At 37.8% G+C, this 12,446-nt stretch overlaps 7 protein-coding genes across 7 annotated transcripts; 5 read left to right on the forward strand and 2 right to left on the reverse strand. All coding sequences in view use genetic code 12, as the record gives it.

Annotated features, from left to right (window-relative positions):
• Positions 1-143: 143 nt before the first annotated feature.
• DOS2 (Dos2p) lies at positions 144-1,301 on the reverse strand (the record flags this gene model as incomplete). Its single annotated transcript, XM_049323902.1, has 1 exon — positions 144-1,301. One exon carries the CDS (start codon positions 1,299-1,301, stop codon positions 144-146), a length of 1,158 nt encoding a protein of 385 aa, XP_049180296.1.
• A 281-nt stretch (positions 1,302-1,582) lies between these two features.
• On the forward strand, positions 1,583-3,193 carry MODF (Modfp; the record flags this gene model as incomplete). The annotated part of the gene is made up of 1 exon (XM_049323903.1): positions 1,583-3,193. One exon carries the CDS (start codon positions 1,583-1,585, stop codon positions 3,191-3,193), a length of 1,611 nt encoding a protein of 536 aa, XP_049180297.1.
• Positions 3,194-4,556: 1,363 nt separating this feature from the next.
• LCB2 (serine C-palmitoyltransferase) lies at positions 4,557-6,266 on the forward strand (the record flags this gene model as incomplete). Its single annotated transcript, XM_049323904.1, has 1 exon — positions 4,557-6,266. The coding sequence occupies one exon, from the start codon at positions 4,557-4,559 to the stop codon at positions 6,264-6,266; it is 1,710 nt and encodes a 569-aa protein (XP_049180298.1).
• Positions 6,267-6,445: 179 nt separating this feature from the next.
• Positions 6,446-7,078, forward strand: OCA6 (protein-tyrosine-phosphatase; the record flags this gene model as incomplete). Its single annotated transcript, XM_049323905.1, has 1 exon — positions 6,446-7,078. The coding sequence occupies one exon, from the start codon at positions 6,446-6,448 to the stop codon at positions 7,076-7,078; it is 633 nt and encodes a 210-aa protein (XP_049180299.1).
• Positions 7,079-7,117: 39 nt separating this feature from the next.
• On the reverse strand, positions 7,118-9,610 carry DOA4 (ubiquitin-specific protease; the record flags this gene model as incomplete). Its single annotated transcript, XM_049323907.1, has 1 exon — positions 7,118-9,610. One exon carries the CDS (start codon positions 9,608-9,610, stop codon positions 7,118-7,120), a length of 2,493 nt encoding a protein of 830 aa, XP_049180300.1.
• A 120-nt stretch (positions 9,611-9,730) lies between these two features.
• Positions 9,731-11,324, forward strand: CSK1 (mitogen-activated protein kinase; the record flags this gene model as incomplete). The annotated part of the gene is made up of 3 exons (XM_049323908.1): positions 9,731-9,763; positions 10,034-10,336; positions 10,485-11,324. 3 exons carry the CDS (start codon positions 9,731-9,733, stop codon positions 11,322-11,324), a joined length of 1,176 nt encoding a protein of 391 aa, XP_049180301.1.
• A 611-nt stretch (positions 11,325-11,935) lies between these two features.
• Positions 11,936-12,340, forward strand: KGF56_002656 (uncharacterized protein; the record flags this gene model as incomplete). Its single annotated transcript, XM_049323909.1, has 1 exon — positions 11,936-12,340. One exon carries the CDS (start codon positions 11,936-11,938, stop codon positions 12,338-12,340), a length of 405 nt encoding a protein of 134 aa, XP_049180302.1.
• Between the last annotated feature and the right edge of the window lie 106 nt (positions 12,341-12,446).

A 12,446-nucleotide genomic window follows, 5' to 3' on the forward strand; every position in this document is an offset into this window, starting at 1 on the left:
ATTGAGTTCTTTAATATTTATTCAATGATATCAATAGATGATATAGATCTCGTAGATTTAAGACAAAATTCATACTGTTGAATTGCGCGCGCATAAAAGCGAGAATTGAAATTATCAAGAGAAAAAAGATTTTTTTGTTAAAGTCATTCCCAGTCATCATCGTCATCATCATCATCGTCCTCGTCAACTTCATTGGCATTGGCAGTATCTTTGGACTTGGACTTGGACTTGGACTTGGAATCGGACTCTTTTACTTCCCCGGGATTGACCAATCGCTTCGTAGAAAGTTTTTCATAATTTTCTTCTTCTTCTTCTTCATCATCGTCATTGTCCCAATCAAACTCTTCTTCTTCTTCTTCTTCTTCTTCTTCTTCTTCATCATCTTTTCCTTTTTCTTCCGCTGCTTGTTTTCTCAAACTGGGAGTGGTCTTCTCCTTTTCTAGCAACCCCTTTCTTTGCTTATCCAACTCCTTCAACTTACTCTCATTCTGAAAATATCTAAACCAAAATGTATTATAGCTCACTTTCACAGGGACTAGTTCATTCATCGTCTTTGTTAAGGTATCAGGATATTTTTTCAATAAAGCTTCAATCTCACTGGTTTTCTCATCTGCATTGAAACCCTTAGCCTTGGCATCAGCATCGTCGCCCTTGCTGATGTAAAAAGTATTCGTTGTGTGAAGCTTAAACAAGTCGTTATCATAGCGACTCGTTCCATAATTGGCATACTGATTTAAGCTAGAATTGAATAGAACTTCACTTTCCTGCACGTGGCCATTGTCGTCTTGCACGTCTGGTGTCACGGTAACTATATTTGAAAGAAAAGATGTAAAGGAGGAGATATATTTGCTTGCCTCATTTTCAACTTTTTCCAACTTGGAGTCAATTATGTTCAATGCATTATTTGCACTCCGAGATATATCCTTGAGGTGTAGACGATCTTCGAGTTTCAACTCTTTCAAATGCGCTTCAAACACTCTTAAATTATCAGTAACATTTTGAAGATTCTTATTCTCTTCAATACCCTTCTTCATTGTATTCAATTGCTTGAGTAGACTCTCCTTGTATTCATCCAAATGATACTTATTCTGAATCAAGTGTGCATTGTCGGTAGTGCCTTTCCAAAGCTCTTGAAATTTAGACTCGACTAATCCATAAGCTTGGTCAATCTCGTTTTCTAAAGCCTCCATTGCTTTCTCAGTTTTCTCATTAGCCTCATTTTCAACTGTACTTTTGGACTTGTCCGCTATCAAAGAGGGAGGAATATCCTCCTCTGTGGAAATTGGATTCGCTGTCTCCATATCTTGAAAGTAATAATTTGTCTTTATTAACCGGTGTGTGGTGATTAACAAAGTTTGGTGTGTTTGTTCAATTTTCTTATATACGAAGAGAAAAGGAAGGAAGGAAGGAGAGGGAAAAGAAAAAAAACCGTTAAGGGGCTTTTTTCTTTAAATCTGGAGAAAACCCGTTAAACCAGGATTTAATTTATTTTTTCAAAAACTTCGACACTAAGGGACATTGGGTTAATTGACTAGAACGATAAACAAAACAAGGAGCTTTGCATCTATTCTTTCCCCCTCCAATGTCTAGCCTTAGACAAGGGTGTATACTCTCAATTAAAAATGCAAATTTCAAACCCAACACGCTAAAGAAGACTCCATTTTTATTCCAAAACCCAATCACCAATTTTCAAATCAGCCAGCCGTTAGCTGTGAAAAATGCCACAGTTCCAACAGAAGGGTTCCTGTCTTGGGTGATTACGGGCCCATATAAGTCAAACATGGTCAAGGTTATTGCAGGAAAGTATATTAGCTTTCCGCCGCTTTCGCGAACGTATCCATTGATTAATGAACCTGCTACCCAGTTGCAATTCTTGGACTTTAAGGATAAATCGGGATTAGATGTAGTCCATATGTCAGCGAGGTATGAGTCATTCTCATATAAGGGACAGTTGGAGATGAGCGATGACACAAACTCTGTGTTCAACTATATTGCCGGTTCATACAATTACAATGCGCAAAATAGGCAAATTGATCAAGAGTATATCAAAAAGTTGTTGAAATTGTTTAATTTAGAGCATCTTCAAAACAAATGGATCAATTTACTTAGTAATGGGCAGATGAGACGAGCACGAATTGCCAAGGCCTTAGTTCACAAGCCGAAATTATTGATAATTGATGATCCCTTTTTAGGTTTGGATCCTTCAAATACGGTGAATATCAGTCATGCTTTGAAAGGTGTATGTGCCGAGTTGAACATTAGTATAGTATTAGGCTTGAGACTACAGGATGAACCGCCAAAGTGGGTTGAAGGTATAGCTTACGTTGATCAGTCGGGGTTGCTGCATATAAAAGATTCAGATCGTTTGAATATAAAGGAGCACCACCACCAACAGAAACTAGCTAACCAAGTATCACTAACTGCAATTAGTCCACAAGAGCAAAACAATGTTTCGGCCCATATAGAGTTTGAGAATGCAAAAGTTTCGTACAAGGATGATGTGGTACTTTTCCAAAATTTCAATTGGAAAATTCCCAAAGGAAGTAAATGGAGAATCATGGGCGACAATGGAACTGGAAAGACTACATTGTTGTCGTTAATCACAGCGGATCACCCACAGAGCTGGAAATCGGTATTGAAAATAAACAATGTTTTACGAAAAGCAGGTTCAGGAGTAACCTTTTTTGATGTTAACAACAAGATTGGTATTTCGTCACCTGAATTACATGCATTAGTACCGCAACATGGTAAAACAATGTTGGAGATAATCTTGAATGGATTGGTTCCTAATATTGGCAATTCGAATTTCATGTATCGGCTTGACTGGGCAAAACTAGATCGAAATGCCCAAGAACGAGCAATGTACATCTTGGATCATTTTAAGAATAGGATTGAAGCCAGTGGCAATTGCCAATTTGGTGATTTATCAATAACGGATCAGAAGCTAGCTTTATTTTTAAGAGCTATAATTAAGAATCCAGAAATATTGATACTAGATGAAGCATTTTCATGTATGGAAGACGAAGATGTTATGATCAGATGCCACGAGTTTATAGCTCTGGACCCAATTCTTCAAAACACAACGCTCTTGGCAGTGGGTCATATAGATTGGGAAATACCAAAATGTGATTATTTGTTAAAGTTGTTGGGAGATGAAGATAGAAATTATGAAATGTATAGAGTAGCCTATTGACACTATCGACACTATCGAGCGAAGCGAGATAGTGGAGCAACATTGACTGACACTATCGACACTAGCTCGCTTCGCTCTATAGTGAAGCAACATTGACTGACACTATTTCGCTTTGCTCGATAGCGTCGACTGCTCGATAGTGAGTTTTATATAGCTTTAGAGAAAAGACAATAAATTTATGCAAAAGTTTACCTTGACGTGTTATATCGCCTCACTTGACATAGACCCAGTTCCACTACAAATTACTTTTTACTTTTGATTTGTATCTAATCAATTTCTTATTTCTTTACAATTTACACATCAACTTAAAACTCTTGCAGACTTGCATTGTAAATAGATATTCCGGACTGCAAGACTGCAGTGACTAATACTATCGAGCAGAGCGAGATAGTGGAGCAGCACTGACTAGTGACACTAGTGACACTATCTGCCACCAACACTCTAGTCACTTCTGCTCCACTAACGAGCGAAGCGAGTTAGTGTCATTAGTGTCGCCTACTCGCTTCACTCGTTAGTGTCGCCTACTCGCTTCACTCGTTAGTGTCGCCTACTCGCTTCACTCGTTAGTGTCGCCTACTCGCTTCACTCGTTAGTGTCGCCTACTCGCTTCACTCGTTAGTGTCGCCTACTCGCTTCACTCGTTAGTGTCGCCTCCTCGCTTCACTCGTTAGTGTCGCCTGCTCACTCCTGCTCCACTAACTCGCTTCGCTCATTAGTGTTGTTAGTGTTGCCTGCTCACTCCTGCTCCACTAACTCGCTTCGCTCGTTAGTGTTGTTAGTGTTGTTAGTGTCGTTAGTGTCGTTAGTGTCGTTAGTGTCGTCATGTCGTCATGTCGTCTACGACCCAAAAAAATACCACCTTCTTCTCCTATTCCACGCTACCAACCGTACATCCAATTTCCAAAGCAATACTACAAGTGGCACAACTCGGGTTACATAACCAAATTACAGATCATATTAGTAAAACTCTTCTCATTATTATTCTGGATCGTATTTATTACATCCTGGGGGGGGCGTCGAGCTGCTTTGACACCATCTTTAATCTTTTTCGTGTTTGCATTTCCATTTTCAATTTAAATTTTTTTTTTTAATTTTTTTTTTTTTTTTTTTTTTTTTAAATTGTTAAGAACTCACCATCAATTGGACTAACATATAGCTGTCTAGTACTGTTGTATCCCCCGTTTATCCCCACCTACTTGCCCTTCACGTCCTTGCAAGTATACTAGCATCAATTTTGATTGCATAAAAACAGCCCTTTTTTCTTCAAATTTTCTTTTTTTTTTTGTTTTGGGGGGGGAAGTCAAACGTATGTCTATATATTGAGTGAGATTGAGATTGAGATTGAGATTGAGAGTTAAAAACTATGCCTAATAAGCAATCACAAACATTTAAAGAAGTACATTACAGTAACTGTATACCCAATGCTCCGGTAGATAATAGGCCGCTTGCCGTTAGGAGCGAACTTGAATATGGAAAATTAAAGTCGGAAAAATATCTACACGTTTCAAAACATCCGATTGGTGAACCGTTACCAACTCCTATAGATGATGATCCTCCATATGTCATATACTTGTCAACTTATTTGAATTTCCTTATATTGATTATAATTGGTCACATTAGAGACTTTTTTGGTAAGATTTTCAAACCTCAAGAATACAAGCATTTGGTTGAAAAAGATGGATATGCCCCTTGGTACGATGGATTTGAAAGTTTTTATGTGCGTAGATTGAAAACGAGAATTGATGACTGTTTTGCAAGGCCTATTCATGGGGCTCCAGGAAGGTTCATTAAGTGCTTTAATAGAATCAGAGAGGGCAAAACTGGGTATTTATATGATGGTACTTCAAGGGAATGCTTGAACTTGTCTTCTTATAACTATCTTGGATTTGCACAATCAAGTGGAGTTTGTACTGATTTTGCATTGAAATGTGTTGACGAATATGGTACCTCGGGGTGTTCTCCTAGAGTTTATTGTGGAACCACGGACTTGCACCGAGAATGCGAGCGTATTGTTGCTGATTTCGTTGGTAAAGAAGATGCAATTATTGTGAGTCAAGGGTATGGTACAAATGCAAATTTTTTTGCTTCAATAGCAGATTCAAAGACATTGGTTATATCGGACGAGTTGAACCACGCTTCGATTAGATTTGGTATTAGATTGTCGGGAGCCATTGTTAAGGTTTATAAGCATAATGATATGAAGGATTTGGAAAAATTAATAAAAAACCAAATTGCCCAGGGACAACCAAAGACGCATAGACCATGGAAGAAAATCATTATTGCTGCTGAAGGATTGTACTCTATGGAGGGGAACATGTGTAACTTGCCTGCGTTGATTGAGCTCAAGGACAAGTACAAGTGTTATTTATTTGTCGATGAAGCTCATTCAATTGGAGCCTTGGGACCTGAAGGAAGAGGTATTTGTGATTACTTTTCAGTTGATCCTTCGCGAGTGGACATTTTGATGGGTACTTTTACCAAGTCATTTGGTGCAACAGGTGGCTACATTGCCGGTGACAGATATCTTATTGAGAAACTAAGAGTTAACTATATCACCCAAGCATATAGTGAAAGTGTTCCGCCACCGGTTGTTGGCCAAATTATATCTTCATTAAATGTCATAAAGGGAACACTAAACCCTGGCGAAGGACAAGAGAGACTACAAAGAATTGCTTTTAATTCCAGATACTTGAGATTGGGATTGAAAAAGCTTGGTTTTATTGTTTATGGAGCCGACGATTCTCCAGTGATTCCCTTGTTGTTGTTTTTACCCTCTAAAATGCCCGCTGTGTCGCGAATGTTGTATGATATGGGAATCGCTGTTGTGATTGTGAGCTATCCAGCAACCCCTTTGATCAGTGCTAGAGCGAGATTATGCGTTTCCTCAGCATTGACCAAGGACGATTTGGATTATGTTCTAGCCAAAATAAGCGAAGTTGGCGATTTGATTTATTTGAAATTTAGTAGTGGTATCGCCGGAGGTTCTAAAGTACCTGGTGAACCACCTCGTTGGACCATTGAAGAAGTCTTGGCAACAAACGTGGAGGATTGTAAAAAGCCGAAATTAGTATAGATTTTTATTATATAAAGAGAAGAAGAATGAAAATGGGAGAATAAACTTTGTATTTTGCAATTTTTCATCATTCGTAAAGGTAACTTGGCTCTTTCGTTATCATCACCAAAATTTTTTTCCCCCCCCCCCAGTTTCCATCGGAAGGTTGAATGGTCTTTCTTTATTTGGATGTAGTAGACATGTCCAGTATTCCTGATTCGTACATTCCGCCGCTACGGTTTAACTCTATCGAGCCAAATCTTTATCGTGGAGCATACCCGCGGAAACCAAATTTCAAGTTTCTTGAAACATTACAATTGAAAACAATCATCTCCCTTACACCGGAACCAATAGATAACGATACAGATCCGTATTTATATCAATGGGCAGTGGATAATAAGATAACACTTGTACATCTTGAATGTGCACTGGGAGGTAAGGGTAAGAAGAGGAGTGTGCCGCTAGATAACGACCTCGCTATACAAGCACTAAATATTATTATTCACAATTCGAATCTGCCTTTATTCATACATTGCCTCAACGGAGGACAAATCACAAGTTTACTAGTTGCGTGTTTGAGGAAGTTACAGTTTTGGTCAGCTATATCAATATTCAACGAGTTTATAAATTTCACCACCAATATCACTGTCAATGATCGGTTATTTGTTGATAATTTTCATGGTACCGTTGAAATTGACTATGAGGATAAAGTACCTTGGTTATGGGTTGGTGTTAGTAAACACTTGGTTAATAGTCACCCCAAGTTGAAGGTGAGAAATGTGAGTAAGAGAAATGGAGTGGAAGAGAAACGTATTTCGCTGATAGCACTGTAACAGATATATATATGTATAAATATATAAATATATGGTTATCTATACTCTTTGAAAAAATAGACAATAGGCATTCTTATTCAAGACTTTGTTGGGCGACACATTGAAAGTTATTTTAGAATCATCAAAATAACACCAATTTTTTAATCCTTTGTTGTCCTTCTTGTATACATATGCGGTATAGTGACCTGTTGTTAAATTCCCAAAGTGATTAGCTACTCCAAACAATTTATATCTAAAAGGTGGCTGTTGATTTCTGGTCGGCAAATTATCTAAATATCTCTGTTCTTCCTCTGGTTTCATTCTATTCCCATTTACAGCAGACTCAGATACCGTGGATCCGACTGCAGGCCAGTATTTTGTTAAATCGAGAATATCAGATACGGGATATGTTACGAATGTCTCTAGTTTTTTAAATTGATTATCTGTCGGATTCAACTTGAATCTTTTGAAATTGATTATCAAAACTTGAGGTAATCTTGTAATTGAAATTGTCTTTGTTGATTTCGTGAATTTCTTACATTTCGGACAAAACCACTTGTTTTCATCATCAAGTAACTCAGTTGTAATAAACTCGTCAAGACAATCCTTTAATGTCACGTTTGAAGAATGATCAAGCTTTTCTGGTATTGGGAGTGATAAATTGGAAAATGCATTATACGAAGTAGATGTAAATCCACACTCCAAACATTTCAATCGTGATAAATATTGCCCTTGAAATTTATCCACAACTATTGAAAAGTTCAACTTCAAGTATCTTTCCCATTCAATAGTAGACGCCAACCGGATCGGAAGAATCTCTCTTGAGTTTTCTTGCTCAGGAGTCAACTCTGATATCTTCTGTTTTTCCTTTGGATCCGAAATAGCCATTTGATTTAGGTCCTCATGCAACCCATCAAGTAAGTAGTTTAAAAATTCAATACTATCCTGTTGATCATATGTAGCAAACTGTTTACCTGGAGATAATTCGCCTACAATCCTTTTGAATTTTGACGGAGTAAAAACTCCTCCATCTTTGTTGAGCATGTTGAGGATTAGCTCAACAAACCCCCTTGTTAATTTACCTTGCGTACCGAGTTTATTATTAACGTTAATGTGTTGTTTATAAGATTCATTAAATGTGATTGAAGGGAAGAAAAATGACGTCAACTGCCGCGTAGCAGCTAAACATTGCACCATGCAATTCATATAACAGGAATTGCCCAAATTGACTAACCCTGTTGAGAACTCCTCCAACAAGTTAGATTTTGTTGATGTTGATATTGGTGCTAGTGTTGACGATGCTGGTGTTGTTTCTATTGTTGTTGTTGTTGTTGCTGTTGTTGCTTTTGGATTGTTGGAAATCTCGCGATAACTTGAAATTCCGGGTACCACTGCAATGGATGTACTATCCTTAGGAGGATTGTATGGTTGCATGCCAATTGACGGCGGCATTTTATTTGGCTCATATAAGGGCATCTTTTGTACCGGTTTGTAATCCGCGTGTACTGGTTCCTTGGGTATTGGAATTGGGCTCGAACCCTTACTCGGTTTTGAAATATAATCGTTAAGTGAAGTCGAGTAATTCACACCTCCATTAGATGCTCCCATATCGTTTGCTTGACTTTCCAGTCGTTCTAGCAGATCGTTACCAAAAATTTTGTACCAATTAAGAACACCACCAGAAAGATAACTAGGCACCAATTTGAGACTGGAGCTAATGTATTTATTTTTAAAAACCAATAAATCGATTAGTCTTGCAAATGGGAACACCTCGTTATCATCTAGCTCGAGCTCATTGAGAATGTTTAAAAATGTGTCATTTCCCTCAACCCCATACTTGTAATTGTATATTATAACGTAATCGAATTTGTGTCTCTGCTGAAATTTTTGTAGTTGATGAAATGGCAAGGTTGCTTTCAAAGCATCTTCTAGATCTGCATCATTGGCTCCTTCAGGTAGCGATTCAACTAGTTTGGGTTCTATATTAACGAGATTCGTGTGTTTGATGTGGTTGTTCAAATAGTCCTTTCGAAGTCTATAATCTATTAATAAAACCTTTTTCGTGTTTAAAAGCTCTTTTAACTCAATCGGCAGTACCAGCCGCCGGTAGCTTTTTGTATTGGAGTTGCTGCTGCTGCCACCACCACCACCAATACTACTACTCAAAGATTCCCCCTTTAGCAACTTTAGCCGATCTTGTAGGGGATCTGAGGTAGTTTCACTTTTGATACCTGGCATCATCATAGTAGTAAATACCTTGTCTTTTCTGTTTATTGACTCCTCCAAATCCAAGTATAATTTCTCACTCTTGCACCTTATTTTGGCCCTTGTCTGTTTGAAATACTCAAAAAGTATTATATAAAGCACATACGCCAAGTCAAAGTCACAGTACCCGAGTTTTTCCACTAGCTTGCATTGATAATCAAGCATCTCGAGTAACTTCACCAAATTGGAAACCATCACCGACACCTTGACAGATCTCTCAACTAACCGTCTCGTCAAGTTTTCCGCTTTAACATTATACACACTATGCAGTAAATGTAGCCCTAGCATGAAATAAAACCTGGCTATCTGTCTCTATATCTCCTAATCTCTTCTTCTTATTGGGGGGAGGGCGCTTAGTGAAAAGATCTTTCCAAAAACGGAATTGATTTTTTTGATTACCGCTACCATATGCGTATACCAGCAATTTTTTTCGCAGCCGATGTTTTTTAAACTTGGTTTCCCTGTATTTTAACCATTGAAAGTAATATTTGATATGACATTCCAAAGTCAAGCAAAGGTTTTCCCAAAAAAAAAAAAAGGGGAGGGGATTCTAGTAAGGAAAGTTAATCCTTGATAATTGAATTTGGTTTGTTTCACCACATCTACAACCAACCACACACGGGGTTAGGTTCAGTAAATAGAAAATTATTATAGCATATAAGTTGTCTTTGGAAATTATTTTGCAGCTGTTTCAAAGAGGTATATTGTTAGGCCCCGCAAGAGATAATAATAATGGCGTCATTAAGAGGTAAGGACGGGTATTTCCAGTCGTGCTCGACTTACACCGACAAGGAGAACTATTTTCTAGTGGATTCACGATACGAGATAGTGAGGGTCTTGGGTAAGGGTTCCTATGGGGTAGTTTGTTCTGCTGTAGATACCAAGAGCCTTAGCACGGGATTGGAGCATAGGATTGCAATTAAAAAAGTGACTAAAATATTCAGCAAGGACATTCTTTTAGTAAGGGCGATTCGCGAATTAAAGTTTATGAAGTTCTTCAAGGGACATAAAAACGTATGTAAGAATATTGATATTGAGCTCAAAAATGGCTAAATGATAATTACAAAGACTAACAAACAAGCTTTCAACCACACACACGAGGGGGGGGCGGGAAGTGAGTGAGTGGGGGTTTGTTATTTTCATTTTTTTTTTTCTTTTTTAGATTGCAACTTTGCTTGATTTGGACGTTGTATATGTTAAACCCTACGATGGTTTATATTGTTTTCAAGAGTTGGCAGATTTGGACTTGGCAAGAGTATTGTATTCAAATGTTCAACTATCCGAGTTTCATATCCAAAACTTTATGTATCAGATTCTTTGTGGTTTAAAGTATATCCATACAGCAGATGTAGTTCATAGGGATTTGAAGCCCGGGAATATTTTAGTGACAACGCAAGGGACATTAAAGATATGTGATTTTGGTTTAGCAAGAGGGATAAATCCGAAATTTTTTAGAAATAGGGCCACCACGATTACCAACTACGTTGCTACCAGATGGTACAGAGCGCCCGAGTTAATATTATCTACTAAAAACTACTCTAAAAGTGTTGATATATGGGCTATTGGATGCATACTTGGAGAGTTATTTGGAAGAAGGCCGATTTTCCCAGGAAAGAATCTGCATGAACAAATACATGAACTATTCAAAATCTTGGGAAGTCCTCCGAATGAAACGGTTAAGAAATATAACTGGAAAATAGAAGGTATACTTTGGGTCAAATATAAGCCTGTCAAGTGGACAACACTATACCCATTTGCGCCACCAGAAGCAATAAACTTGTTGACACGGTTATTACAATGGGACTATAAGAAACGACTTGATGTTGAAGAAATACTAGAGCAAGATTTCTTCAAATACGTTAGAAATGCAGCCGACGAACCTAAAAGTGCAACTGCGTTTGATTTTAGCTTTGAAGAAACTGCCAATGATATAGCAGGCTTAAAGGAAACATTGGAAAGAGAAGTGAAGGAGTTTAACGAGGAATGCCAAGTGATGTCTTAAATTAAACAGAAGAAAACTAAAAACTAAAAACTAAAAACTTTAACATACTTTTCAACCTAATGCAACCCCTCGTAGGCTTACTTTCCTTTACTTCCTTCCCCATTCTTGTTCATTCTTTTGTGCATTCTTCCCCATTCTCGTTCCTCTTTTGTACGTTTCCTTCCCTAGCGAAACAGGTAATTATAATCAGTATTTTTTTTAGTAAAGAATAAAAACTTGTCCTTAACTAAGTAAATATTTTCATCAAATATATTATATTTCAATAAAAATCACACCGTTCAACATGAAATCAACATGAAATCAACATATATAAACATGTATAAACAAAGTTTCATTATAAAAAGCACAAAACTATTCAATATCAACGACTTAAGCCGAGGAACCAATACTCTTTTTCTTAGATTTGTGCAAAAAAAGAAAAAATACATACTTTGAATCAAATAAATGTAGTTTTATTGCGGCGGCCCCCCACAGTCCTTCATCTCCTCTTTAGTCACTGTATAAAAAGAACAGCAAGGGCCATTATCTGAACCGGTTTATTCCTTTGCCATCTCCCATCCACCTTTCTTTCCTTTAGTGCCGTTTGTTTTCTTTTTTGTTATTTCTATAAAATGCCCCTCCAAACGCATCCCGATTTCGTTGCAATAGACTTGACATTACATGTCGACGGCAAAGAACCACAGCATATCCCAATCGACGGTGCAGAATCTATATATGTCCAAATTCCAGGCGGTGTCAAGTACCGTATGACATTAAGATTTAAAGTTAAGAATAGAGAGTTGAGCAATTTAAAATATAAACAAAATGTCAAAAAAGCCGGTGTCACGGTTCGATCAAGAGAAGTTGATTTGGGCACTCGTGAACCTTCAGAAACGGAAATTTACGAACAAGATTTCCCCGAGGATGAGACTCCTGGTGGTTGGTTAATGAGGGGCAAATATGCTGCTACCTCATATTATTCCGCAGGTGACGAGATGTTGATTGTTAATGACTGGACCCTTGAGATAACTGCTTAACTATCGAGCACTAGCTCTCAAAACTAGCTCTCAACACTAGCTCTCAACACTATCTCGCTCTGCCTGATAGCGTCGGGGGTTTGTCAATTTCATTTTATGTTTATCT

Source organism: Candida oxycetoniae (genome assembly GCF_023343755.2).
Source record: "Candida oxycetoniae strain CBS 10844 chromosome Unknown scaffold58, whole genome shotgun sequence".
Classification (NCBI taxonomy): domain Eukaryota; kingdom Fungi; phylum Ascomycota; class Pichiomycetes; order Serinales; family Debaryomycetaceae; genus Lodderomyces; species Lodderomyces oxycetoniae.